Here is a 26,729-nt window from a genome sequence, read left to right on the forward strand (position 1 = left end):
TCTGGCGCCTGGTCAGATGTTTCGCTAAGGAGTACCCTTTGGGAGGAGCCGTCTGAGTTTGATATTCTAGCAGTCTTTTTTGTTCTGGCCATCACGTTCTGCATAGACACAGATTCAGTCGGACTTTGTATAAAGGGCAAAGATGGGTCCAGAAAAGGGCAGGCGGCACTCCTAGTCCTAGATTCAGCCGTCCCCGGTGACCGGCTGATCACTAACTTAGGGCGTGTCGTGTGCTTCCATGGTGCCATTTCAAAAAATAAAAAGAAAATTAAGAGTAAGAGAACTGAGTTACCTGAACGGATGACAGTTGATGAAGTCCTGAAAGTTCGGGTCAGTCGGCTTGTCAGAACAGGCGGTAGGCAGAAAAAGTCCGAAAATGTCAGAGCAAGTTCAGGGGTCCGAATGTTCTCGCAAAAATTCTCAAATGTGAAAATGACCGAAGTCAGCACTTCCTTTTATAGGCAAAATGAGAAGGCGAAGGGTCGCTTCCGAATTCAAATTTGGGCGGGAGAGTCTCCCGGCCGTCTGCAAGGTGACACCTGTAACGGGCCGTCGCCTGTCACCGTGCGACGCCTGTCACAGGCGACACGTGACCAGTCGCGTGCCACCTGTGAGGGGCAAATGATTAGGGGATTTTTATCCACCAAGCACCGTTTGACAAGTGGACCAACCAGGTTCCGCCACGCGTCCTCCACGGACCACTTAAGACACGCCACGTGTCCACCCATGCCAAATGGGACAACCGGCCATCAAGGCCCATTTCAGTCTAGAAGCCCGATTGGCCCTAGGTTTACCTTAAACCTAGAGAGTTGCACGCTTCCCAAGGCTATAAATACTCGATTAATCCTCATTAATCAGGGGACCGAATACATTACGGAACACACTAATAACCGGCTGATCTCGCTAGCAAAGCAGATTACCTACATTAAATACTCTCACCTAGAGAGACCTTATTACTTTAATTTCTGTATTAATTACTCCTTAATCAGGTACTAACTTGACCGTTGGAGGCGGAGCTCTCAGGAGTCTCCGTTATTTTGCAGGTACAGGCGTCCGGTTCCAGTCTCGGAATTGTAACTCTCCCGCAGGACATCAGAAAACCCCGAAACAGATCCGATTTAGGGTACTCTATCTTTTAATATACTAGGTTAGGTCCCGTGCTATGCACGGTAATTTTTCAATAACTATTTTTATAATTAACACTATGTTAAATTTTTTGATTTTTCCGTATGCTATATTCATATCAATTGAATGCTAAACAACAACAAACATGATTAGAAAATTTCACACTAAGAATAATCAATTAACATGTGTCATTATTGTCAAGTATTATTAAAGTATCCATAAAGTATTAATTGATTGAAATTCTAATTATTAATTATTAAAGGAAATAACAAAGTATCACTTGTTGATTTGATATTCGCATTCCATTGTTTAAGCTTGTAGCTTCTATTACATAATTAGAAAAATTCACTCAAGAAAATAAATATATAATCTTTTTGTTGTAATAAACATATGTAGTACATATAATATGTCTTTCCTAAAAAAAAAGTCCATATATCACAAATTATGTTAAGAATATTTTTTATTTTTTTGCTTAAGTTTATAGTAGTCAATATATTTTTTTTGGAAAGATACATCAAATTTGCTATGTAATTATTACTTTATATATGTAAAAAGATTTGTTTCTTAAATAAATTTTTCTTGGGGGAAAAAAAAACCTAAAGACACACCAGGAGATGAGAGGCCTTCCAAAGGGATGTTAGTGAGGTATGAATAAAAGCATAACGAGGGGCAATAGTGTAATTACACGTAAATGCATATTTTGAATTTAGAGTAGTACCATTGGGTGATCAATAGTACCACTGGATGATCAAATAGTACCATTGAACATTCAGTGGTACTATGTATGTATGTAGTGGTACTATATATTCATTCAGAGGTACTAACTACGTGTAGAAATAGTATCACTACATAGTCAATGGTATTATATAAACTTTCAGTGGTACATTTAAAAGTGGTCTCACTTACCCATCTCTCTTCTCCTTTCTCTCTCTTTCATGTGCTTTTCAATATTTTAGTATTTGTTATGCATTTGCAAATGCATAACAAACCTGCATTAGTACTTCCTCAGGAGGTGACACGTGTCATTGCTGGTGTGCCTTTTAGTATGTAGTTATTGATGATTTCGCACTTTTTTGCAAAGTTATTTCAAAAAATATTGTAGGGTCATAAATTTACGACTCTTATAACTTGCAAATACAACAAACCAAAAATAGTGTTTAGCAAATTTAATACATATATTTATAACTTCTTTTTTTTTTGTTAAAAATTGGCCTTTAATTGATGCATGATTAAGGATTAAGTGATACTTTTATCACTACCCTACAGGTTTCGGTTCCAAAAAAATTGAGAACCTAAACCGGAATATGTTGCAACCTAGGATGCTTGGATACTTCACCCAACTGTTGTGTCCATGTCGGACACCGTGTTAGAAAGCCACACTCGTGTTAGACAGCGACACTCGTCGGACACCATGTCCTACTATGCTATGATCTGTTGTGCTTTTTGAAACGTCACCTCATCTTTTCCACTTTTTATTAAATGAAAATATTTAAGTAAAGTAAGATAGATTAGGTAATAGTTACTCCCTCTATCCTTTATTTTTTGCCCCATTTGACTTTTTGCGGTATCCAAGATGCGTCTTAAAACGTATATATCGATCTCCATATACATACCCGTGAAAATTACAAAAACTTAATATTAATAAAATATACAATGAGACGATTCCAACAGATCTCGCATGAATATATTATCATTTATAGATTAACGAGAACTCATGGTCAAATTTTTAAAAGTTTGATCCAGGTTTATACAATGGGGCAAAAAATAAGACGGAGGCAGTAGATAATAGGAGTGCCTTCATAAATAGCTCAATGTTACATGTGAACTAAAAGAGTATTATCTAAATATAGTGTGATTTAATGAAAGGACCGAATGACAATATATAACTAGAGTGAAAACGAAATCAGTTAGACAAGTATTTTACGCGTGCTGATTAATTTGATAATTTTGTAATATTTGCATTTATGATTTTAAGTGTAGGTCATGTATATGATGTTTAACATCCCATACTCGTTACTTGTTTTTACATTGACGTTTTTACGTATCCGTTTCATACCCGTATTCGTGTCAGTATCCGTTTTCATACAACCTAGGTTGCAACAGATTCTCCTTTTTACTATTTGGGACCAAAACCCCTTGCACAAACCAAAACCTCTTGTACAAAAATTCTGCCTTCGAAACTTGCGATTTCTAACAGATTTTTTATTTCGATTTAGGGTACCCTAATTTTTTTCTCACCTTTGAATAATATAGATTTATAAGTATTCCAAAATCCAATTCCGTACTATATACTAGTCTCAAAATAAGTGACCTATAAAAAAGGGTTTCTTGTCACTAGTGGGCTAAGTCCAACTTTTCTTTTTACCTACACTCGTTTTGTACTATGGTCATAAATTAACAAAATAACAACCATTCATCTATTTTTTGGACCAAAGGCACCATGTTTATTCTCTTGGAATATTAACAACAATCAACTTCTTGAAGGGGTGTAAACAACAGTTGTAGCCTTTGTAGGAAATATCTATAAACTTATAAGTAGTCAAAATTAACATACCCTCATAAATTTTAAGGCCCATAATTTCTCAATCTCATTTTCACAATATCAACATAATTAACTAAAATTAAGTAGATTGTTACAATTAAAGTATTAAAAAAAACATAATTAAATAGTTGATTAATGCAATATGTGGCGTATAATTGTAGTGTTGACAGTCGACACAACTTTTATGTGGATAAAAAGAAAATTTGACAATTATACTCACAAATTCACAACAATACGTTGTCTACAACTCCGGTTGTCTCATATTACTCACATCTATTTGACTTTTTGCACTATTGATATACTTTTTTTGACCACTTTTTTGTTAATTTGTGAAATCGTATGTTGGAATGTATCATGTTATAAAATTTATCTTAAGATTCTTAACATTTGTATATTAAAATATTAATATTTTATAATTTCTATTAACAAATAATAGTTGTGTACCATTCTTAATTTGTGACTTGAGAATTGTAAAACTTGTAATTAGTTAAAGGCCTAAGGATGTAGAACTGACATTCGAATTAGATTAGGCCTATCTGCCTAGAGGACCATCATTGGGCCTTGGATCTTGGGCTAAAGATTTTTTTGACAAGAAGGGCTAAAGTATTTAATTTTGTTTAGAACATGCTAGATTATTATTAGACCATATTACTAAAATCTGGCTTAATCTCTATCTCTCAATTTTGGCCTAATCCAACAATGATCAAATCTCAATTTAAACTTTGCATGACTTGAGAATCCATAAGATCAAACATTCAAACTTCTTCCAATTTATACTCAATCTCACGAATTCTCAAGTCATGCGAAGCTCAAATAATTCAAATTGGAGTTTGATTTTACGAATTTGAGTGGGATCATTATCAACCCTACTTCCTACAATTCCACAACACAGTTTTTATGCAATAAATACATGATTAGAGTAAGGCCTATGGATGACCAAATCATTGAGAGAAGGATTTTTGTTGATAAAAATAGATGAGATAAGAATAAAGAGGAGTGAGATGGATCATTTTCATGAACGAAGTTGGTTCTTGCACAAATATCCATAGCGCGACATGTGAAACATTTTTTTAAAAATTTGTTTTTCAATGAACCAACTATTAAAAAAGAAATGATGACCAATTTTTATTTTTTTGTACAACAATAGAGTAATTGGTCATACTTAGTCACCAAATAATCATAGCACAACATGTGAAAAACATTACACTTTTTTTTTAAATTTGTTTTTCAATGAACCAACTATTAAAAAAAATGATGACCAATTTTTTTTTTTTTTTTTTTTTTCACAACAATAGAGTAATTGGTCATACTTTAGTCACCAATTTTCTAAAATTCATGACATGGAAGATTTTGTGACTTGGGATCTTAGTAAAACTGGCATCTTTAGTTCTTTACCATCAAATTAGCATACCATTTCTTATTAAAGGGGAATTGTGTCCCTTCTCTTAATTTACATTCTTGGAAGGCTTTGTGGAAAGTTCATGCACCTTTTAAGTATAAAATGTTTGCTTGGAATTGCGCTCATTCTATCTTTCTTGTGGCTGATTTAATATCAGTTTTTATGCCTTTAGTTTCTCCTACATGCTCAAGATGCAACTTATATAATGAATCACATATTCATTTGTTTCGGGATTATTTCTCATCTTCTATTTTATGGAATGATATATTTAATAGAGTTTACCATCCAACCAGTTTTAATTCTCATATTTTCAAGAATGCAAGTTGGGATGTTTGGATGAAGTATACCCTGGTCAGGGACAAAAAATGGAAGCTAATTTTTGTCACAGCTCTATGGCATATCTGGTCACAAAGAAATACCATGGTTTTTGAAAATAAAATTGTTGATTCGCATTCCCTATTCACTAAGTTTCTGTTGGACTATCAATTCACTAGTACTTTATTGCAGGAAGCTAATGAGAATAAGAAAGGTAAGGCTAAGAGTTCTAGCAAGAAGTGGGAAGCACCTAAGGCTGATCATTTCAAAATTAACACGGATGGTGCGTGGATGAACTCAGCTATTTCTTCTAGTGGAGGAGTTGTGAGACGCGCTGATGGTACTTGGTATCTAAGCTTTTCATGCAAATATGAGGCTGTCTCCCCACTTGCAGCAGAGTTGTATGCATTGAATGATGGTTTGTCCATTGCTGATGACCTGAAAATCAAGAAGTTGAAGATTGAAATAGATGCTGATTCACTTTGAACAATGCTGCTCACTTCAGGACCTAGTCCTCATCATGAGCTAGCAGCTGCAATGTGTGATGTAGCTGTTGTTCTTAGTCGCTTTGAGGTAGCTGTAATCTCACATGTGCCCAGGGAAAAGAATGTCTTAGCTCACAAGCTTGCGGTTTATGGCAAAGATATGGTAGTGGGATACAAGACCCATTACCTTGTGCCTGAATGCGTTCGTGACATATATGAAGCTGATCTTGCAAGGGTGGCTGCTGCTGCACATCATTAATTTCAGCCCTTCTTTTCAATGGATGAAAGTTGTTTTTGAGTAGTTCAGGTGGAAACTTTAGCTGGTTATGGAAGTAATACTTAGCGGATTTAGTACAGCCTTTCTCATAGACAATTTTTTGGGCAGCATCAATTTTCAATGTATAAATTACATGATGCTTGTTGTAATTCCAACTTTGGCTATCGCCTGTTAATATAAATAAATCTCTTTCTTTGTATTAAAAAAAACAGTCACCAATTTTCATCATAAATAAATGGAAAGAAAGTGAAATTATTATTGTAGGACTTTAGTAGTATACACTACTCCCACAAGGATCAACTCCAATACACAGTACAACACCCATAATTAAGAATAACAATGCCAATTCAACAATTCACCATACATAATCAAGCAAATAATTCACCAAGTAAACAACTTAGATGGATAGCAAGAACAAACAACATGGAAGGAACAAAATCACAACGACACATGATATATACATGGAAAACCTCTTTTGACACGAGACGGAGTGCGCTTTTTCTTCGTCTCTTATCATAATAAAATTGAGGGGAAAATGAGCTCAAATCAGTTCACAGCAATTACAACCCCACCAAAGAATATAAGAGATTAACAACTAGAAAAGAGTAAATGTGAAGAACATCACCAAGCACAGAGGTTTATAAACAAACTCGGGTTCAAATCGTAGATCTGACCGTTCAAAATGAGGCTGTATATGTCCCCAACTACAATGACCAACAGACCAAGTTTTAACAAAATCCAACGGCCGCAATATCAAGCAAACAACATGTTTGTGAAGCCTGTCTTGATAAATCCGAAGTAACTCTCTCAAACCTTCTTCCCTCCTCTCGTTATTTTCTTTTTGTGCACGTAAATTTTTGCTGCTCCCTTGCCTCTATAGGCCAATAGGATACAACAAATAATCTACTGTAAGCTTCTTTTTGAAGCCAACTCATAGAATTCTACTTGCACCTAAAAACATGAGACCACAATATTGGACTCACAAACACAAGATAAATAGATAATAGCAAGCTTACATGTGTTACCTATGGGATGAAACTAGAGGTGATCAATATTCGGGTCGGGTCGGATCATGCCTTAGCATAAAACATCATACCCAAACCCGCAAAGAATGTGTCGGGCTTGTCGGATCAAAACGGGCTTTTCGTGATTTTTTCGAGTTGACTTTGAGTTTTGAACTAAAAATGTGTTTTTAAGCTTGCCTAAACTGACACTATTTTTTGGGCTTTGGGCTAGCGGGCTAAACCATTGATGATCACTTCTAGATGGATCCATAACAATATTTCACGACCAAATAATTTTAGGCAACCATTGGTCATGCTTAATAGGACGGGCAAGAGCTAAGATCCAAAATAATAAATAATGTGGCCAATGCCACCTTATAAAGCCAATATAGATACTTAGATAGTTAGATATAGATAGTGCTCATTGCCCATGATATTGCTGAGATAGGTACTTCGTATATTACAAAGAAAGCAAGAAATATTCATAGCCTCATATTAAAGATCACAAACGACCCTACCATCCTACTCATTTGAACAGTTTTCTACTTACATTTTCCTGATCATTTTAGCCAAATTGTATCAAAAAATCCTCAATTTATCTCTTTAAAATCTACACCCAAGATATTTTTCATGTAAAAATTTGATCTTATACAAAAACTTCAAAATTTTGGCTTCCCAATTTATTGCATGGCTAAGCATTTGAGCGCTTGTTCATCTTCCATAGCAGCTGTTAAAATTTCTCCAATTACCCTTAAAAATGGAGGAACTTGTTTCTTGCCATCTTCTTCCATTATTATGCCTTCAAAGCTCTATTTCTCCAAATGGGTGTCTCACATTCTTTCAAGATTCTACCAAACAAAGTGTTTCCATTCTGAATTTTCAAATGGTCCTTTAAGTGATGTTTCTCTTCAAGATGGTAATTTTTCTTGCTTTAATGCGTCGTTCTTTTAGTTGTTTTAATTATTTAATCCATATGTTAATTAGACTCGGCTAGAAGTGGCACACGTGACGTTCAAATGTTATGATATTTTTTCTTGATTTTGGTCCAAAATAGAGTGCGTTTTATAAGAGTGTACGACACGGGTATATAGGTGAAGGTTAATCTTGTTTTTGGGCTGCTATAAGGTTAATCTTGCTTTCTGCAAGTTTCATTTTTCTGATTGAATTCCAATTTAGCTGTGCTGTCATAGTTGCTTTCTTTCATTTAGTAGAATTATTAGTTACAAGAAGCAGAAATTTTGTCTATGGATGCCTTAAAAGTGTGCTAATTTGGATTTGTTAATTGTAATTTGGGTCCAACTGTGATTTTTAAGGAGATACATTGTGGCATTATTGTGTTGTGGATAATCAAAAGCTATTGCCTCAATGATTTTTAACAACTATGGTACTCAACAATGGCATTTTGAACTGCTACTGATTTCTTTTTCCTAATGGTGGTTAAGATTTATATTATTCAATTGAAAACTATGGAATAAATATTGGTAATGTGGGAAAATGCATTTGGAGCACTGCTTTGGAAGTATTGTAAATGAAACTTTCCATTAAGTGTAAGATATGGTCATATGGTAGATTGGTAGATAACAGAATTCGAGGCTTTGAGCAACTAGTAAGGGAGATGTTTTAGCTTAATTAGCGGTCTGAGATATCCAGGCTAGTGTATGGTTTTTCCCCTAGTACTACTTTTCAAGCAACTTCTTAACTTGGAAGTTTTAAATGCTCTTGTTGTATCTAGTGAAAAAAATGTGTGAAATTCTAAATTTGAATTTTTAGGTGAATATAGCAGGGTTGTAATGCTGCAGGATAACTAGGCCTTGGTTCATCAGTCATTTGAGTGTATGTCATGGTGATGGTGGCCAAGATATGAGGCTAAGTGCCGCGTGGTAAGAATAATTTTGTTGGACCATATAAGCAACCCAGTTTTCTGGACCATAAGTGTTTATACTGGTTTTTTTGCTAGTTGGAGATGAGGGTACATGAAACTTAAGGAAAAACACTCTTTACCTTCTTCGATCATTGCTTCTTTTCTGCAGTCTGCCTGGCTGTTTAGCAGCCTTTTCTTTTTGTATCATTCTGGAAGATAACAACGATTTCCAAAAAGTCAAGGGAACTACTGTTTCCGAAGTGAGGAGTGAGGACAAATATTAGTTTTAGCTTTTCTTCATCTGTTAAAAACCGCTGGTTATCAAAGAATTTATGTAATTAACAGGAGCTTGTTGAAGCTGCCAATTTGGCAATATCTTCAACATACTGATTTCAGCGAAGTATAGATAATCCTAAATTTGAATACCTACTACGTCAATGAAGTAGTTTTCTGTCCTGTTCTTATGAATTGCCGCTGTACTATCCTGTTCTTTTCCCAAATTCACCCTTTTTCATTTTTTTTTTTTTTTTTTGTAGTGCATTGCTCTATACTCTTCTCCTCATACTATACAGAATCATTAAGTTTCTGTACTAAAGTATTGCTTTCATGCTATCAATTTCTCGTATAAAGTGTTTGAAACTTTAATAATTTTCACAAAATTGCACTATGTTGCTTCTTAATCATAGTTACTTGCCCAAGTAACTGTTTTGTTTATTAATGGTCTTTGGTTTCCAATGATGGCATCCCACCTAACAATCTTATTTTTCTTCCCTTATTCAATTTGGAATTAAAAGATGGCAATGCTTGAATTCTGATTATGGAATATTGTTTTGTTTTGTCTGCCCATTTACAGAATGATAAGAGGTTCACTTTAGGCAGGTTGACTCACTTGCATTGCTTGGATCTCTTGCATTTGTGAATAAAGGCATTGAGGCCTATGTTATAAACTATTTGATTTTGATCTTAGTGATTGATTTCTAGACAGCTTTGTGCAAAATTTGTAATCATAAAATTTCTTCATATGCATTATCATACAATACATCTCTTACACTTTTTCATTACGAATGTTCAATCTCTTGGGCTTTGTGCAGGTGTGGCTGCAAACCCAATTGTTGCAAAGAATTTTGACTCGTCAGTAGAATTTCAGTCGCTCCCCCTGTTGAAATCTGACAAAAAAGAGCCCACACTGAGCATAATTGTAGTTGGTGCCTCCGGAGATCTTGCCAAAAAGAAGATTTTTCCTGCCCTTTTTGCTCTCTATTATGAAAACTTTCTTCCTGAGGTATTTTATCTTTGTTAAAGATATGACTTATATACATAATTTACTTTCATTATTGTATCAATGAGATGAGCAACTGCAACGGAACTGTATGTATATAAGTGTTACATGCAACAACTTAACGCAGAGCTTCACAATCTTTGGTTATTCACGAACAAAAATGAATGATGAAGAGCTGCGAAACATGATCAGTACAACCTTAACCTGTAGAGTAGACCAGAGGTATGTCAAACGTTAACCTTCTGTTTTGCTTAGTTATTCATGAACAACTTTGCATTTATTAACAAACTCTGAGGTCTTTCAGGGAAAATTGTGGTGAAAAAATGGATCATTTTTTGCAAAGATGCTTTTACCATTCGGGCCAGTATAATTCTGAGGACGACTTTTCAGGATTGGACTGTAAGCTTAAAGAAAAAGAGGTAAAACACTTGCTGATTTTCTCTAACTGAACTCAAATGTGTATATTATTTGGTACCTTCTAGGGTTTGGCTGTGAACTTATTTTTGATAAATTGAACAAGGAAAGTGTCTGATTTCAAATACGATAATTACTACTTGATCCAATGGAGGCTGCCTACTTTGACACCTTAATTTGTCAATGGGACTGAAGAATGTAAGGAAATAGATAAGCTAAAAGATCTTGACACCGAAAATTGGGACAGAAAAATGTTAAGAGATAGGGAAGTCAACAGTTTTGCTACTCTGCTGAATATTGAGGAATAAAGAAACTAGCACAAGAATTTATACTAGGAGATAAAATTGTAAATAATCTTCAGGAAACAAACAGGTTTATACCTTCTATATGCTCTCTGCAACGAAAAATTGTATGTCTGATAACTTGATCCTTATTCGACATCCTACCTCTTAGGACTTTATGAGTGCAAATAGTGGAACCAAATTAACAAACTCTGTGCCTTGTAATTATACGATGTGATACAAAATTTGGAAGGGAGCTTATACGTGCTCTATCATGAATCATGATTGGAATAGAACTCCAAATGTGGTGTAAGTTCATGACTCACACCTGATCAAATGAAAATGGTGCAACTTGTAGCGGGTTTATTCCAGCATATGTGCTCTATATATGATTGGAATAAAACTCCAAATGTGGTGTAAGTTCATGACTCACATGATTACACATGATCAAATGAAATTGGTGCAACTTGTAGTGGATTTATGGCAGAACACATTGAGACATCTCTAGTTATCTATTTACTCCATTTCTTTCATTACTCTATTTGGCATATGCAAGACTAACTAAATAATCTTCATCATCTTCTTTCCTGTTGCTTAATTCAACCAGCCAACTAGCTAGACCTTTCATTACACCATCTAAAATGTAAGATATATCTAGGTTACATAATCTCCAAAACTACCCAAGTATACTCAAGACATCAAACCTCTCCACTTGCTTACAAATTTAAACCTGAGCAAGGTAGCTCTCATTATTGTTCCCTAATTACATGTATTCAGCTTTGTTATTCTATTCACTCATCTTACTAATACTGACAATCAGTACTGATTGAGTTTTCGTTTGGTAAAAAGTAGGTCCTGGGAAGTTGTTTCTGCCATGTATTCCTATTTCCAATTAAGTGCAAGATGTTATTTGGTTGAGCATAGGAAGTTCTACTCACCTAGAGGGACATAGGTAAGCAACTTCTTTATTTTGTGGGCAGTTTAACACTAGAACTTCTTATCTTTTTGCCAACCAAACAAATCCTTCCCATGTTTTTTTAATGTCAATCAAACAAGCACTAAATATATCAGAGTGACAGAGAATAGCTACTGCTTTGGTGTTCATTTTCTTGTCAAATTAGCTTTAACTTAGTGAAATATCTTGAAGCCAAAGCTTGAACATGGAAGGTGTATTCCAATGTATATGCGGCGAGAACAGCCACATTTTGTGGTAGCCATTAACTGAACACAGCCACATTCCATTCAGACAAAGAACTATTGTTAATTTGTTACTTACTGGTTAATTTTACTTATAATGAGTTTTCTTACATGTAGTGGTCTTGATCACTATTATGCTGTATAAAGCCAAGAAGTACCCTTTCCTGTTTGGATAATGTTAAATTATTGGGATTTCGAGAATTGAAACTTTGACTTCTATCTCTGTAGGCTGGTAGATTGCCAAATAGGCTATATTACCTTTCAATACCACCAAACATTTTTGTGGATGTGGTCCGATGTTTAAGCCATCGAGCTTCTTCTGCAAGTGGATGGACGAGGGTTATAGTTGAAAAGCCATTTGGACGTGACTCAGATTCATCTCGTGAGCTGACTAGAAGCTTGAAGCAGTACTTGACTGAGGACCAGATATTCAGGTGTGATTACAGTTGATATATTTTTAATGTGTTAAATATTTTATTGTAGTATTAGATATAGAGGTTTTTTACCATGTTAAACTTGAATGTCTGTTTAGGATTGATCACTATTTGGGGAAGGAGCTGGTTGAGAATCTATCTGTTCTACGCTTTTCAAATCTTGTTTTTGAGCCTCTGTGGTCAAGGAACTACATCCGGAATGTCCAGTTCATATTCTCTGAAGATTTTGGTACAGAGGGACGAGGGGGGTAAGTTATAAAGGCTCAAATTTGCTTAATATATCACTAAGCATGTGAATTAACTTTTTCAATTGATTTTGCTCTTAGATACTTTGATAACTATGGAATAATCCGAGATATAATGCAAAACCATCTTCTTCAAATACTAGCCTTGTTTGCCATGGAGACACCTGTTAGCTTAGACGCTGAGGACATCAGAAATGAGAAGGTATTCTTATATTTCTGTAAATAATTCTTTTGTTTCCCTTTTGGACAAGAAGTTTTATCGTTCTCTCTCATGCATCTAGGTGAAAGTACTTAGGTCAATGCGACCACTTCAGCTTCAAGATGTGGTTGTGGGTCAATACAAGGGTCACACCAAAGGGAACAAATCTTACTCTGGATATACAGATGATCCAACGGTGCCAAAGAATAGTCTCACTCCAACTTTCGCAGCTGCAGCATTGTTCATAGACAATGCTCGATGGGATGGAGTTCCTTTCTTGATGAAAGCTGGAAAAGCTCTTCATACAAGGAGGTTTGCACACATCTTTATTACTCCTATGCTTTCTTCTTTATTTTTTTATATTTTTTTTTTTTTGAGAAATGTCACATTTGGCCTGTGAAATCAATCAATCAAAGCCTTAATCTCATAAATGGGGTCGGCTACATGAACCAAAAATGATTATTGCCATGTGAAATGCAGAGCTGAAATACGAGTGCAGTTTAGACATGTCCCTGGAAACTTATACAAGAAAAATTTTGGTACTGATTTGGATAAAGCAACCAATGAGCTTGTGCTCCGGGTACAACCTGATGAAGCGATTTTCTTGAAGATCAACAACAAGGTTCCTGGCCTTGGTATGAGATTAGACCGCAGTGACCTTAATTTGCTTTACAGTACTAGGTAAGCATATATCTTTTTGCAAACTATTTACTATGCCAGCACTGAAGTATCATTATAAAATTCAGCTTTCTTAGTTGCTATATACTTTTTCAACTTACAAGTGTTTATATAATCAGAAATTTCATTGGAAGATATCTCACCGGCCTTTTGACTTAGAAACATTTATGCCGCCCAAGGCAATTACTTGTAGACCTGGCAATCGTGTCGTGTCATGTTCGTTTTCATGTCGGAAATTAAACAAGTTGGGGGAGGTCAACACTAACCCGACCCATTTAATAAACGTGTTGTGTCGTGTTGACCCAATTAATTAAACGTGTCGAAAACCCTTAACACTAACCTGCTTTTTTCATGTTTGGTTCATATCGTGTTGTCGTGTTCAATTGAAAAATATTGGTCTTGTTCAATAGATTTATCAATAATTCCATAAATTATTGGGTTTTTATGTTAGGCGGGTTGAGTCATGTTAATTTCGTGTTGAGAATCTCAACACTAACCCAACCTGTTTAATTAAACGTGTCGTGTCGGGTTGACCCGTTTAATTAAACGTGTTGAAAATCCTTGACACTAACCCGTTTTTTTCGTGTCTGGTTTGTGTCATGTTATCATGTCGTATCAGCTTTTGCCAGCTCTAATTACTTGCATTTGATAATGTTGTTCCTCCTGAAATGTGTTGAATGCTTGACAACTGTGAGTTCATGTTGATAGTGACAAGGGTATCTTGTTATTGACATGAAAGAAAAAAGTAGATAACAATTATCATGTCTTTCCTGAATCATAATAATGTTTTACGAACTGGTATGGAGGTCTGTTACCCGCTTTCCACCAACTTCCTGACAGTGCCTACTAACTTGTGAAGGTATCGAGGAGAAATACCTGATGCATACGAGAGGTTACTTCTGGATGCAATAGAAGGAGAACGTAGGCTGTTCATTAGAAGTGATGAGCTAGATGCTGCTTGGTCATTATTCACGCCATTGTTACAGGCACTAGAGGAAAAAAAGGTAGCACCAGAGCTGTATCCATATGGAAGCAGGGGACCTGTCGGATCTCATTACCTTGCTGCTAAGCACAATGTCCGCTGGGGTGATCTGAGTGGTGAGGATTCATGAACTGAAACGCAAGGCATGGTTACACGAGGAGCGTTCTTTATCTTATTCAAATATTCACATAGGAGCTAAATTCTCGGCTCCCATCTTATATATACAAGCCTTCTGCTGCCTACTGAATTATCTGGCTGACTGTTCCCATCTAGTGTGATTTATGTCTTCTTCCACGTATGATTTGTTTCGTGAGAATCAAACATATATTGTTCAATACATAGGGAATGAAATAAGCATGATACACATGCTCAACATACAGGGAGTTCCACATAGAAAATCAAGGTTGCTTACATGCTAACCATGTATGATGGATCAATTTTAGAAGTTAAAATTGTAGTCTCATCAATGGGAAAAAAACGATTATTTAGTTTAAGCTTTGTTAGAAGTGTACATGATTGCAATGTTGCATACCAACACCTGCAATAAAGGTGCTTTTTTTACTTTTTTTTTTTTTTTTTTTAATTTTTTTTTATTATTATTATTATTGTTATTATTATTATTATTATTATTATTATAAAAAAAAATATCCTCTGATCCTATTACTGCTACAGAGATAAGAAAAAGAAAAATAAAAAAACTTAACAATTTTTCAATTACTAAAAATGAGTTTTGATGACAAGTTAGTGCAAATACGATATATGCCTCCTCGAGTCCGCGGTCTATATTACCAATTTATTTATGTAATTTATAAATCAATATTACAAAGTACTCCGTATAATAATATTTCCGTGGGGGTTTTACCATACTCTCCCTAGTTTAGTCACACACCTGTCAAAACTCAAAAGAGGGAAGACGGAGACTACGACATCCCAAACAAAAACCCCTGCAAAACCCTCTTCTCTTTGTCTCCTTCCCCTCAAAACCTGCAGCTGCCAACTCTCTTCTTTACCTTGCCAAGCTCCATATCAATGGCGACGCTACTACGAAGCGTCAGACGATCTTCTCTGTTAACCCTAATCAACAACTCCAAACGATCTCCTTCTTCTTCGTCTATTTCTACGCCATTCGCTCGTTACTGTTCTTCTTCGTCAACCTTCTCTGATCCCATTCTCTCTCCTAATTCTACGCCTCCTAAATCTCGATTTCTCTCTCTTCTTAAGTTCTCTGTTGCTGCCGCTCTTGTCGGAGCTTTTTCTACCGCCGGTTACGCTACTTATGGTCAACTCTCTCTCTCTCTCTCCTCGCTCTCTGTTTGTTTCTTAATTTGTGATTCATTGTGTTTTTTCTGTTTATTGTGTGATTGAATTGCTGAAATTATTAATCGGTTTTTTTATAATGTTTGTTCTTAATTGTTCTTAAATCAGAGAAATAATTAATCCTTTTTTGTTGGAAATTTGATGTGAATAGTGATTTACTATATTTATAATTACGATTACTCTCCAAGTATGTATTGGTATCATATACCAAGTTTTTTTTTATTAATTTTTTTTTTTTTTTTTTAACATTCTAATAAAATAGAGTTCAACATTTGGAAAAAAAAAAAAAAGAAAAAAATTACTCCGGATTAATTGTTGAAGTTGGCAAGAAGCCAAGTTTGAATTCCATAGCCAATTGAGTTGGGGGTTCGACTGATGGCCTCTATGATTGATGTTAATGTAGGGCAGTAATGAAAGTGAATTTTTATGAATTTTTGTTTGGGAAGTCTTGTGCCAATAAATCACTCTCTGTTTAATTAAAGTGTAGTTTGACCAGGCACATTTGTCGAGACACAATTTTGACAAGTAATACGTTCATTGTCTATTAGTAAAAAAAATGTAAAAAAATAAATAAAAATGACCTTATGAATATATACATTTGTGAGTCTATGATGAATTCAATGACATATACAATACCTTTTAATATGTAAATAGTGTAAAAAGTCAAACTGAAAAAGACAAGAACTCAAGAAGTCTCTTTTTCGTCATAGATTTTTTTACCGTCCAGTAACACTTCGGCACTTGAGGGGTGGCACTAGGTAGTATTGGAAATTTTGGAAGAAAAACACTAGTTTGGAGATGAGTTTGCGTTACCTTAAGGTGATACTTTTCTTGCAAAATCACACTTCAATTAATCCGCATCATTGCCATTTATTAACATTTATCAAACAGGTTGTTAGTGTAATAGGGTAGACCAATGGCAGTTACTTAAGCAGAAGACAACTGTGAGATCAATTACAATCAACTACTATGTAAATATTTCCAATCTATCTGGTTGGAGGAGCTTATGTAAGGGGGTATTTTTGCTTAAGTTATAAATATATTGTTTGTTTGACCCTTAATTCATGTTCGTGATGGAAAAGATGTATTAACTTAATATCAAATGAATGGTTAGGTGTGATTAGTATGTAATTATGCAAGCAAATGCTTTTGGAAGCAAACATGTTAATGCTATCCATCATATGCTTATCTTATTCTATCGGCATCCCATTTTAACGTGGATTGGTAATTATAGTAGGTACTCTGTTTGTGCAGAGCTCTACAGGGAATGAGTGTGTTTTGTATTTTGTATGATCACAATACATGCCAATTTGCTAGCGAGTCTGCAAATCATTATGCTTCTTGTTTTCTATTTAAACACTGGAGTGTGTGTGCATTTTGTACTTGCACGTTACAATATTTGTCTCTTTGCTAGAAAATAGTAGGTTGTGCTTGTTGTTTTCATATTTGGGGTACAACTCGTACAAGTGAGTAGTTTTCTGTGTCCTTTAGATTTTGAGGTTGTATGCTCTTCAACACTCACAACCCAAGGTTACTACCAAAATTTGAATGTGGGAGTGTATGGCTTTCTCTATATTTAGATTTATGAATCTACGTGGAATACCTTAATTGATTGAGATTAGCTAAGCAAGCCACAATGATATGTAATCAACTTAAATGGGAAATTAGTAGCACGGCTTTTTAAATATTATGACAAGAAGGCTAATCATGTGGGTTTAGATACTTTAATTTCTTGCCTGTAATATGCGTAGACTAATTCCATATAAAGTAATGTTGTCATTCCTGTGTCTGGGTTGCACTTCTTATGTTTAGCATCTCAAAACTCAAAATGATCTATTAAATTATCATTTTTATATTGTATAAACTACTAGTACCAATTAGTTTTTTAGATTTGAACATCATTTAATCGAGTTAGCTTTATTTTCACTGGTGTAGCATATACTGCTGAAGAAGTAGACGAGAAGACCAAGGCCTTTCGATCTTCAATTAATCATCCCATGGTAGATTATTCTATGAGTATTGAAGTAAGTTCCCATTATTGTTTAATGAATTTTAGCGGAAATGTTTGATGCTTCTTGATTTTAGTGTATGAATGATTGTCGAATTATTGAATATTGGATGTGCTGAAGTGGGTGTAAGGCCCTCTATTTTTTCTTTTTTCTTTTTTTTTTTTTAATAAAATCAATTTTGCCTGATATTTGTCAACGCAAAACATAATCTCCTATTCAATAAAGGATCAAGCAACATTGATGATTCATTAGACAAACCATTCAATATCCTATTTAAAAAGGAATTCAGAATTCTATTTCAGTGGGTCTCTTAGAAGCTGAACTACAAAGAGTAAAACATTTGACTAAGTCGAACATCGGAAGCAATCCATTCAAACATGCAATAACTCAGGGTTGTAGATTGTGAGCAGTTCATGTATTAAGTGAAAAAAAAAAAAAAAAAAAAAAAAAAAAAAAAAAAAGATAGGGCCTTCTTACTTTTTTTTTTTTTTTTTTTAAAGAACGATTTGTATCAAAAGAAAAGTAACTTTCATCATTTGAAAGATCATCATCAAAAAAACTTAGATACTTAATAATACCATGTACTGGGATTTGCAGTTGTTAGATTGCGGATACACTGCCTTCACAATCGAAGAAAAAGAAACACTTGAAGCGCAATTGCAACAGCATGCCGCAATCTAGGAATGCATATTAAAAATAAATAAAAAAATAAAAACTGTCAAAGAACTAATAATTTTTTATAAAAAAAAATTGTGGATTTTAAAAACAAAGGTATCATAATTGACTTGATCATGTCTTACCAAAAAAATCTCTGTGTTGCCTTGCCTTTGACTGTTTTATTAAAACCACCGTTCCATGTCTGCAACCCGTGGTAGAGGTACTGAGGTAGGCTAAGAGAGTCGCTCCCAAGTATGGTGATTCACCTTCTCCAATTTCTCAACAAATAGGATAGACATACACTGAATGTTGCCCATTGGAGGTGGGGACAACCAGGAAATGATTGCAAGGAGCAATGCAATCATCATTTGTCTAAGATCATTGGCCTTTTTAGTTGCAATCGCTTTCAACTTGGACATACATGCATTGTTCTTCTTCACAGGTGACAAATTGAACACCTGTTGAAAGGCAGTGGGATCATAGCCAAAGAAGGCGCTGAGTCAAGTACAATTCGTTCTTGAGTGTTATGTTATGGTGTGGCTGGATAGATTAAAGTAATCAACCCCCGAGGAGTTGACACACTTTGACAACAGAAAATCTACAAGAGGAAGTAAATTGCTAGAGCCCTCCACTTTGAGGAGGCAGAGTCGACAACTAGCACCATCAATTCTTTCATCCATAAAGCATTGAAACTCTTGATCAAGGGCAAGGGCTTGGCATAGAGAGGCAATTATAACAACTCTCCCACTACCCTTAGTTGCCATATTGTAAGAATCCTTCCAGCAGCAATTTAGCATCAGAACTCAAAAACAGCGAACACAAATTACCCCAAGTCAACAAATAATCAGGTAAGAGTAAACTATAAACATCAATGACAATCATAAAATTTAGTGCTCCACTCAAAACCAATGATTTCAATTGATTGTATTGCTTGGCTACACAGGGTAGATTATCAAAGTATTGATTCAATGTGATGCCCTTTGTGTCCTATGCATTCAGGATATGGAGAGCATCATCACCTATTCTATCAATGTCGTATGTCTGCTGAAATTTGGAGACAGATTCTCTTATGGTTAAGCTATGACAGACTGCAAAACTGGCAATGGTAGATTCGTTTTATGAGAACACACTCAAAGATAATTTAGTGACAGTGGCAGATCTAGGAATTTTTCCGTGCAGGTTTTGAGTCTTCAAGCACATATAGTGAAATCACATACCATAATCTGAAATACAAATTAGATTTATAATTAGAGTGTGCACATTTGAGGTTCAATTTTTTGTATTGGAGATTCATTTTTTACTAGATATGGAACATAAACTTACTAGATTTTTTCCCAACTGAACCTGCTATACTGCCACCTGGTAATAAAATTAATAATATGCACATTGTCTCTTTACTTAAATTTACTATTTTGTTCATATCTTGTCACGGCTTGGGCATGGATTGTCAGTTTGTCACATAAATACAGTCGACCAGCTGTTACAGATGGATATTGTGTCCATAATCTTGAACATAGGCTTAAAATTGTTTGCCTGTTGGACCCATGGTAAATTCTGCTTCATTGATATGCTGTATTAATTGTATACATAGATCAGTAATTCAGTATAGCCTTTTATATTATGAAACCAATGTGGCTACTCAAATTTGAACCAATGAGGCACATTTGTGTGGCGCTCTAAGTACTCCTAATTCCTAAAAATTTCCTCCTTATATTTTGATTTCATGTTGTGCCCGTTCCAATTTTTATGTTGTAGCACTGACATTTCTTATTTGTATGTCAGACTCTCCCGCATCTGGTCTATTCCGCTGTTATGACAGGTAGATCTGCCTCCTACTCATCCCTGCTTCCCTTTTCTCCTTTGATGGTCTATTATTTCCTTCAGTTTGACATTGCTTCCCTCGCTTGATCTCCCAGGCATCCACGAGCCATCAGTGAAAAGCTAAAATAGGAAAATTTATTCTTCTGTAGTTGATTGTTTATTCAATGTTTTCAGTAAATCAGTACCTCAATTAGCGGGGAAAAAAAAATATCTTTCATTAATATTAGATGGACGTTATTTCCAGAAGTCGGTATAACTTTGTGGTTTATCTAAAATATGATAACAATTGCTTTGAGGTAGGGTGTTTCTTCCCATTGGAACTCTTTACTCTCTTCAGATGTGAGCTGATATGTAGAGAAGTAGATGAGGAAGCATGATTCTATTTCATCTTTGAATTGTAATAAATTGCCCTATAATTCTTAAATGAACTTGTCTTAACAAGTAGTCATTGCTAATTTTCTATATGCTGCTGATGAAATAGTAAATCTTAATTTGACTTTTATTGACATGCAAAAACTGGCGTGAGTTAAAAACTCTTGTCATCATACCAATCTACGTCCTGTATAAGAATTGTTGAGGCCAAATTCTAATTTTTGCCGGCGACTTTTTCTCTCTTCTAATAGTAAGCTTTCTTGTGAAATTTTTTTTTATCTTCGAATCGATTTCCAATTTTCCAGTAGTTAGAATTGTTCTACTCTGTGCATACCAGAAATTGTGCTAGTTCATTGAAATGTGTAATTTAATTTCAGTTTGTCTATCATCTATTACAATATTATCTGTCCCCTCATAAATTTATTCTTTCATATTCATCTTGTTAGTTCCTTCTAAAGCTGTTGATCTTTACCTGGATGTGAGGCGCTTAACTGAAGGACATATACAGGTAAATCTATGATTTTTCCATATCCATATTATTACTCTTGCTCCTTTGGTGGCTTAATTATCTATAAATTCTTCCAGGAGTTTGCTGAACCTAATTATGATAAACTTCTCCCTAACTTGATTAAAGAAGACGAGCAGTTTAGAGTTTTCACACTTGTTTTGGATCTTAGTGAGACATTAATTCTTCATGACTGGAAGGTGAGTGATATGTTACTATTTTAAGCATTGGTGTCCCCTGATGTTCCAGCATCCACTTTACTATGTTATTTGATTTGGATATTTCTTAATATTTCAGACGTCTTTTTCTTCTGGCGATCATTCATTATGCTCCCTTACTATTTTTCTCTTGATATAGATAAATAAAATTGTGTATTGGCTTCTAAATTACAATCGACAACAGTGCAATATGAAATTGTTACCAGATCTTCTGATTATATTTGTTCTCGTTTCTATCTAAAGCGTGAGACAGGTTGGTCTACTTTTAAGAGACCAGGACTGGATGCTTTCTTGAAGCACATGACTCAAATTTATGAGATAGTTGTCTATACCGATAAAGTGGTATGTACTGAACTTCATAGTTCAAAACTTCAAATACTACCTGATACCATTTGACTCATATCACTTTGTTAAATTTGTTATTATGGCTTGTTCAGCTGGAGGATAACATATATGCGAAGCTCATGGAAAAAGGTGTGCATCATGTTCTGGGAAGGGCCGCCACAAAATATCAGGATGGAAAGCATTTCCGGGTTTGTATTTGCTAACTTTTACCGTTCTATTTTCCTTGTTCTACTGTTTCCAAAGTGACGAAAGACCTCAAATGAGGGCTCTTTTTTCTCTTTGGGTATATTGATTTTGGGGAGATCTATGGAGTTATGAGGCTTTCTGCTTGTTGCCCATTCTCCTATTTAGCAATCACATAGAGAATTTATCGTAGCTAGTTAACAGTTTGGTTAATCATGATGCCAAATGACTTGAAATCAAGGTCTGTGATAAAAAGCATTTGCTAGCATTTAAAGAGTGAGTGGATGGGTATATACGGTATTATAGATATTTGGCTTAATAAATCTTTCTTTAATTGGTCATAATATGCAAAGGACCGTCAACTTTGTTTTACTTGATGTTTTGCATTAAACACCAGACCAAGAACTTTTTATGAAGTGGTGAAACAGAACTGGTCACCCTAAGTATGATGATTCTGCTACTGCATGATTGTAATGAAGATTGATAAATATACTAAATAGACTATTAGACTATGAGATTTTTGAGTGTATATGCCTTTGCATGTTATGCATCTTAGTCCATTGTCATTTAAGGCGTAAGATCGACTATTACTTGGCTTTAGATTATATTGGATTAATCAGAATGTCTCAGATTGTTCTTATTTTGTTATGATACAGACAATCAATTACAGACCAAGGGTCTTGCAGAAACAGCTTTCTGTTCGCTAGGGTATTGCTGCATATACATTAACCCTCTTCCACCTAAGCCATTCTGGAAGGGAGACTCTTTAGACAAAGTGTAGCAATATTGATGCTATAGTTGTGTCTTCATATTCTTTTATCCACAGCGACTTTTCTGTGGTGTGATTTCATTTTTGGCTGTATTTTCAGGCCTTGCCCTTGGGACCTTGGCTCAAGCCAATAGTTTTTACCACTTTTATATCATATTGAAAAGATATGTTCGCATTCTGATTTTTAGATAGGAGAGCATAGGAGCTCTGCTTGAAAGCTTGGCTACAGTACCCTCTCTACTCGTCCATAATAAAGACTGTATCTAAGTTGAGAAGACCATTCTCTTTTGTAAGGTGCCTGATAGTTTTTATTAGTGTTGATTTATTGAGATTATAGATTAGTTAGTTTGAAATTTTGAAATACAGAGTGCGTAATTTTTTAAGCGTGGTTTGAAACGTATCCTCTACAGTAACTTGTACCTGTGGTAATTTCCCATTTGTCCTGTAACTTTAATTCATGTTCCAAGATCTGCTGTCAAATTTTTTTTGCTGTTGGCATTGGGATCTGTTGTACATGGTTTATCCTCCCATGTCATTCATTTAAGATAATGAATATGGCTTTTTGTCATCTGTCTTTTGTCACAACTATGCAGGATCTCTCCAAGCTAAATAGGGATCCTTCAAGGGTTATCTATGTGAGTGCACATGCACTAGAGACTTGCCTTCAGCCTGAAAATTGTGTTTCTATCAAACCTTGGAAAAAAGAAGCTGATGATACGACATTGATTGATCTTATTCCATTTCTTGAATGTGAGTACCTGTCAGGCTATATCAGCTTCTTGTCACATTTTCCAGTATAGAATTTGTAGCAATGCATTTTTCAGAGTGGTTACAAATTACGATTAGCTGTTCACTCTCTCTCTCTCTCTCTCTCTCTCTCTCTCTCTGACACACTGATTTATTTTATTTTTTATCTTTGTAACTGAACAGACGTCGGTGTTCAAAAACCTGCTGATATAAGACCAGTTTTGGCGTCATACCAAGGGAAGGATGTTGCAAGTGAATTCATTAATCGTTCTAGAGAGTATCAAAGGTAATAGTAACTTCACCTTGAACATTAGTAAACTACTGTATATGAGTATCAGCTTATAGGAATGCAGTTGATGTCTAAGGTGATTTTCTCACATCAAATAAGATGCACATTCCACTGCCTCTGCTCATACGTAGGCGTGCTTGCATACCCATGCATCATGTCAAATATGTCAGCTGTTTTTCTAAAGAGTACAATGCAAAGGGTAGAATCTATTACATACTACTAAAAGCAAAACTAAAAATGACACTTGACGACATATTATTTTAAATTTTCCCTCCAAATTTACTTGCTTAAATAATTTTCATTGTCATACAAAAAGAAGGTTTGTATCTAATTAATGACATTCACTTTATATAAAATCTAAACTAAACTTCCTAAAATATCAAATTGTCTATTAAAACCATTTAATTAATTTTTTTTTTACTATTTTAATATTGTATATTTTATTCATACTTTTTTGTTAAAGGATTTTTTTCATACTTTTAATACTTGATGAGTCGATTTATTAAATTTTTTACCTTTCTTTGTAAAGTTATTTTCATAATAATTATTTAATAAGTTAATAACCGTGCATTGCACTGGACTTAACCTAGTAAAAAATAAAACATTTCCTTTAATTTATAGTCCACCTGGCGACAACTGTTCCACCTTTCAACTTGCATTGTTGTTTGAAATATTTGAATCCTTCGCTGTGTTCATCAGATCATTGTAGCCCTCTATGGAGATTAATGAAGGTCATTATGATGACGACTTTACGATAGTGTTCCCTGCAACTTATGCTCTGTGCTCCTAATGAATTATTAATGATGTTGCAGGCAGATTGGAAAGAAACAAAATACCTTCCCTTGGGGCCGCCATTCATAGAAGCAACGGTGCTTCCCATAGAATGTTATTATTTACTAGAGGCTGGTTAAGCAATACTTCTCTCAAATTTGCTGCTTGGCATTAAAATATGGATGCACATGTTTGACAGCTCGAGGATTTGCTGAGTAGTTTGTAAATCTTGTTCTTACTGAACCTGATAACAGTTTTCAATCTATAGAGTATAAATCTTTTGTTCAGAATGATCTTAACATTACAGCTAATTTACTTCCTGAAATAATAAGGAAAACAAAATTGCAGGCTTCGGTTTCTCTTGAACATTAAATTACAGGTTTCAACTTTTGAATCTGTAGATTCCACAATGTTGCGATGGAACATTACAATTTCTGAGTCTTCGGAGTCGTTTGGTTTAATCTGAGGAAGCAAGGCAAAGAGGAGGGATTGAGGTGATTGAAATTATGTTGATTGAGGTTCTTAAAAATCTCTCAACTAATTTAACTTCTAAATGAATGTTAAGGATAGAAGTTCAATTGACAGAAGTCTGCGGTTTTTCGCAGTGATTGTCCAAGGTGCAACCAACATCATTTAATCATTTTGGTTCAATTTCTATTTAAAAAAATTGTATTTTTCACATATATTTTTCGTATTATGATCAGTGATCGATAATATAGTTTGAGAAATGGAGAGAAATTAATCAATTATACATTTCGTATATTTGTATAATATAATTATTGATTCAATGGTTGGCTATGTAGGTCATAACTCAAAGCCTAAACACAAAAATGTGGTTTAATATATGGGCACCCCAATCCGCACAATACAAATTTGGTTGATGCGGTTTTGTAGGTAACCTATCCAAGTTAATTAATACTATATTGTCTTAATAAACGATATTTATAACATGGAGTATTACAATATAGATTCAATGTCACTAGATTTTTTTATTTTATTTATTTATTTATTTTTTTTAAAGTGTCACCTTCAAATCTTCAATCCTATAACACTGAAGTTCAAAACACTGCATTCACAAGCTGACAAGCATACTAACAACTTTTTTGTAAAAGATTTTAGTCAAAAGTTGCATTAAATTTTTTGCGGTTTGATTTCAATATTATAAACCCCAACAATCTAAGCCAAACCAAATTGCAAAGAAATACAGTACCAAGGGAGTTGGGAAATGGCCAAATGGGAAGGAGAGTACAATTCAAAGATATTGAATGATAGGATACTTGACATTACTTCGATAACTTATAAAGTTATAAGAAATGGTTGTTGTAGTTGATTTAATAGTGAAAAAGTTAGGTATTGTAAATAAAATTTCTTAAATGGTTGTCAAAAGTAAATTTACATGTTTTGAATGTCTTGTTTCACATAATAGTACTTCTTCGTTTTTCTTTACTTGCAACAGTTTGACTTTAACACAATTCACATATCTCACTTTGACTAACCTTGGTGATTTATAAGTTAGGAAAAATATAGTTAAGTGAGATCTTGTTTTACTCGTCTCGATTTTATACTTTCATAATATCAAATTTTTATAATTTTTACACATTGGTAATTAAAGATGTTGACGATTGAAATAGTACATTGACAAGCGTGAAAAGAGAAGTGTTGTAAGTATAAAGAAAGAGGAAGTATTTTCTTTAGTTTTGCAATTTAGATTTCAATAAATCTACACGAGTAGTGTAGATGTTCGTCCGTCTCCCTATGGCGGAATCATTAGTTTTTGTTAGTTTAGTTGTTTATTTTTGTTTGGGGTTTTATTGTGTGCTAGGGTTTATTAAAAAGGTAATCATCTTTTTCCCTATTATTAGTTCGTTGGTAAAGAGTTATCCGGGATCGCAACGGTTGTCAAATCTTCAAAAGCGTTCAAGTGAATCAGATGAAAACCATTCTTACGGCTACAACAAATCGTTAGACTGTCTCTCCAAAAAGGCTGTATATTCCAGCGATGTATGCGA

At 34.6% G+C, this 26,729-nt stretch overlaps 1 protein-coding gene and 1 pseudogene across 1 annotated transcript; both read left to right on the plus strand.

Annotated features, from left to right (window-relative positions):
* The first annotated feature begins 7,626 nt into the window (after window positions 1–7,626).
* Window positions 7,627–15,280, plus strand: LOC110691815 (annotated as a pseudogene).
* A 63-nt stretch (window positions 15,281–15,343) lies between these two features.
* On the plus strand, window positions 15,344–25,072 carry LOC110691816 (mitochondrial import inner membrane translocase subunit TIM50-like). The gene is made up of 10 exons (XM_021868771.1): window positions 15,344–15,996; window positions 17,970–18,058; window positions 20,483–20,519; window positions 21,340–21,401; window positions 21,479–21,598; window positions 21,860–21,958; window positions 22,054–22,149; window positions 23,507–23,663; window positions 23,844–23,946; window positions 24,762–25,072. Exons 1-10 carry the CDS (start codon window positions 15,747–15,749, stop codon window positions 24,808–24,810), a joined length of 1,062 nt encoding a protein of 353 aa, XP_021724463.1. The 5' UTR covers window positions 15,344–15,746; the 3' UTR covers window positions 24,811–25,072.
* Window positions 25,073–26,729: the final 1,657 nt, after the last annotated feature.

The sequence above is a fragment of the Chenopodium quinoa genome, unplaced genomic scaffold, assembly GCF_001683475.1.
Source record: "Chenopodium quinoa cultivar QQ74 unplaced genomic scaffold, ASM168347v1, whole genome shotgun sequence".
Classification (NCBI taxonomy): domain Eukaryota; kingdom Viridiplantae; phylum Streptophyta; class Magnoliopsida; order Caryophyllales; family Amaranthaceae; genus Chenopodium; species Chenopodium quinoa.

What these genes read in the sequence shown, in the direction of transcription:
- LOC110691816 (XM_021868771.1), top strand. Translation starts at nt 15,747, where the DNA reads ATGGCGACGCTACTACGAAGCGTCAGACGATCTTCTCTGTTAACCCTA. An exon ending in CGCCGGTTACGCTACTTATG is followed by an intron (nt 15,997 to 17,969) that starts GTCAACTCTCTC and finishes TCACTGGTGTAG; the next exon opens with CATATACTGCTGAAGAAGTA. An exon ending in ATTATTCTATGAGTATTGAA is followed by an intron (nt 18,059 to 20,482) that starts GTAAGTTCCCAT and finishes TTTGTATGTCAG; the next exon opens with ACTCTCCCGCATCTGGTCTA.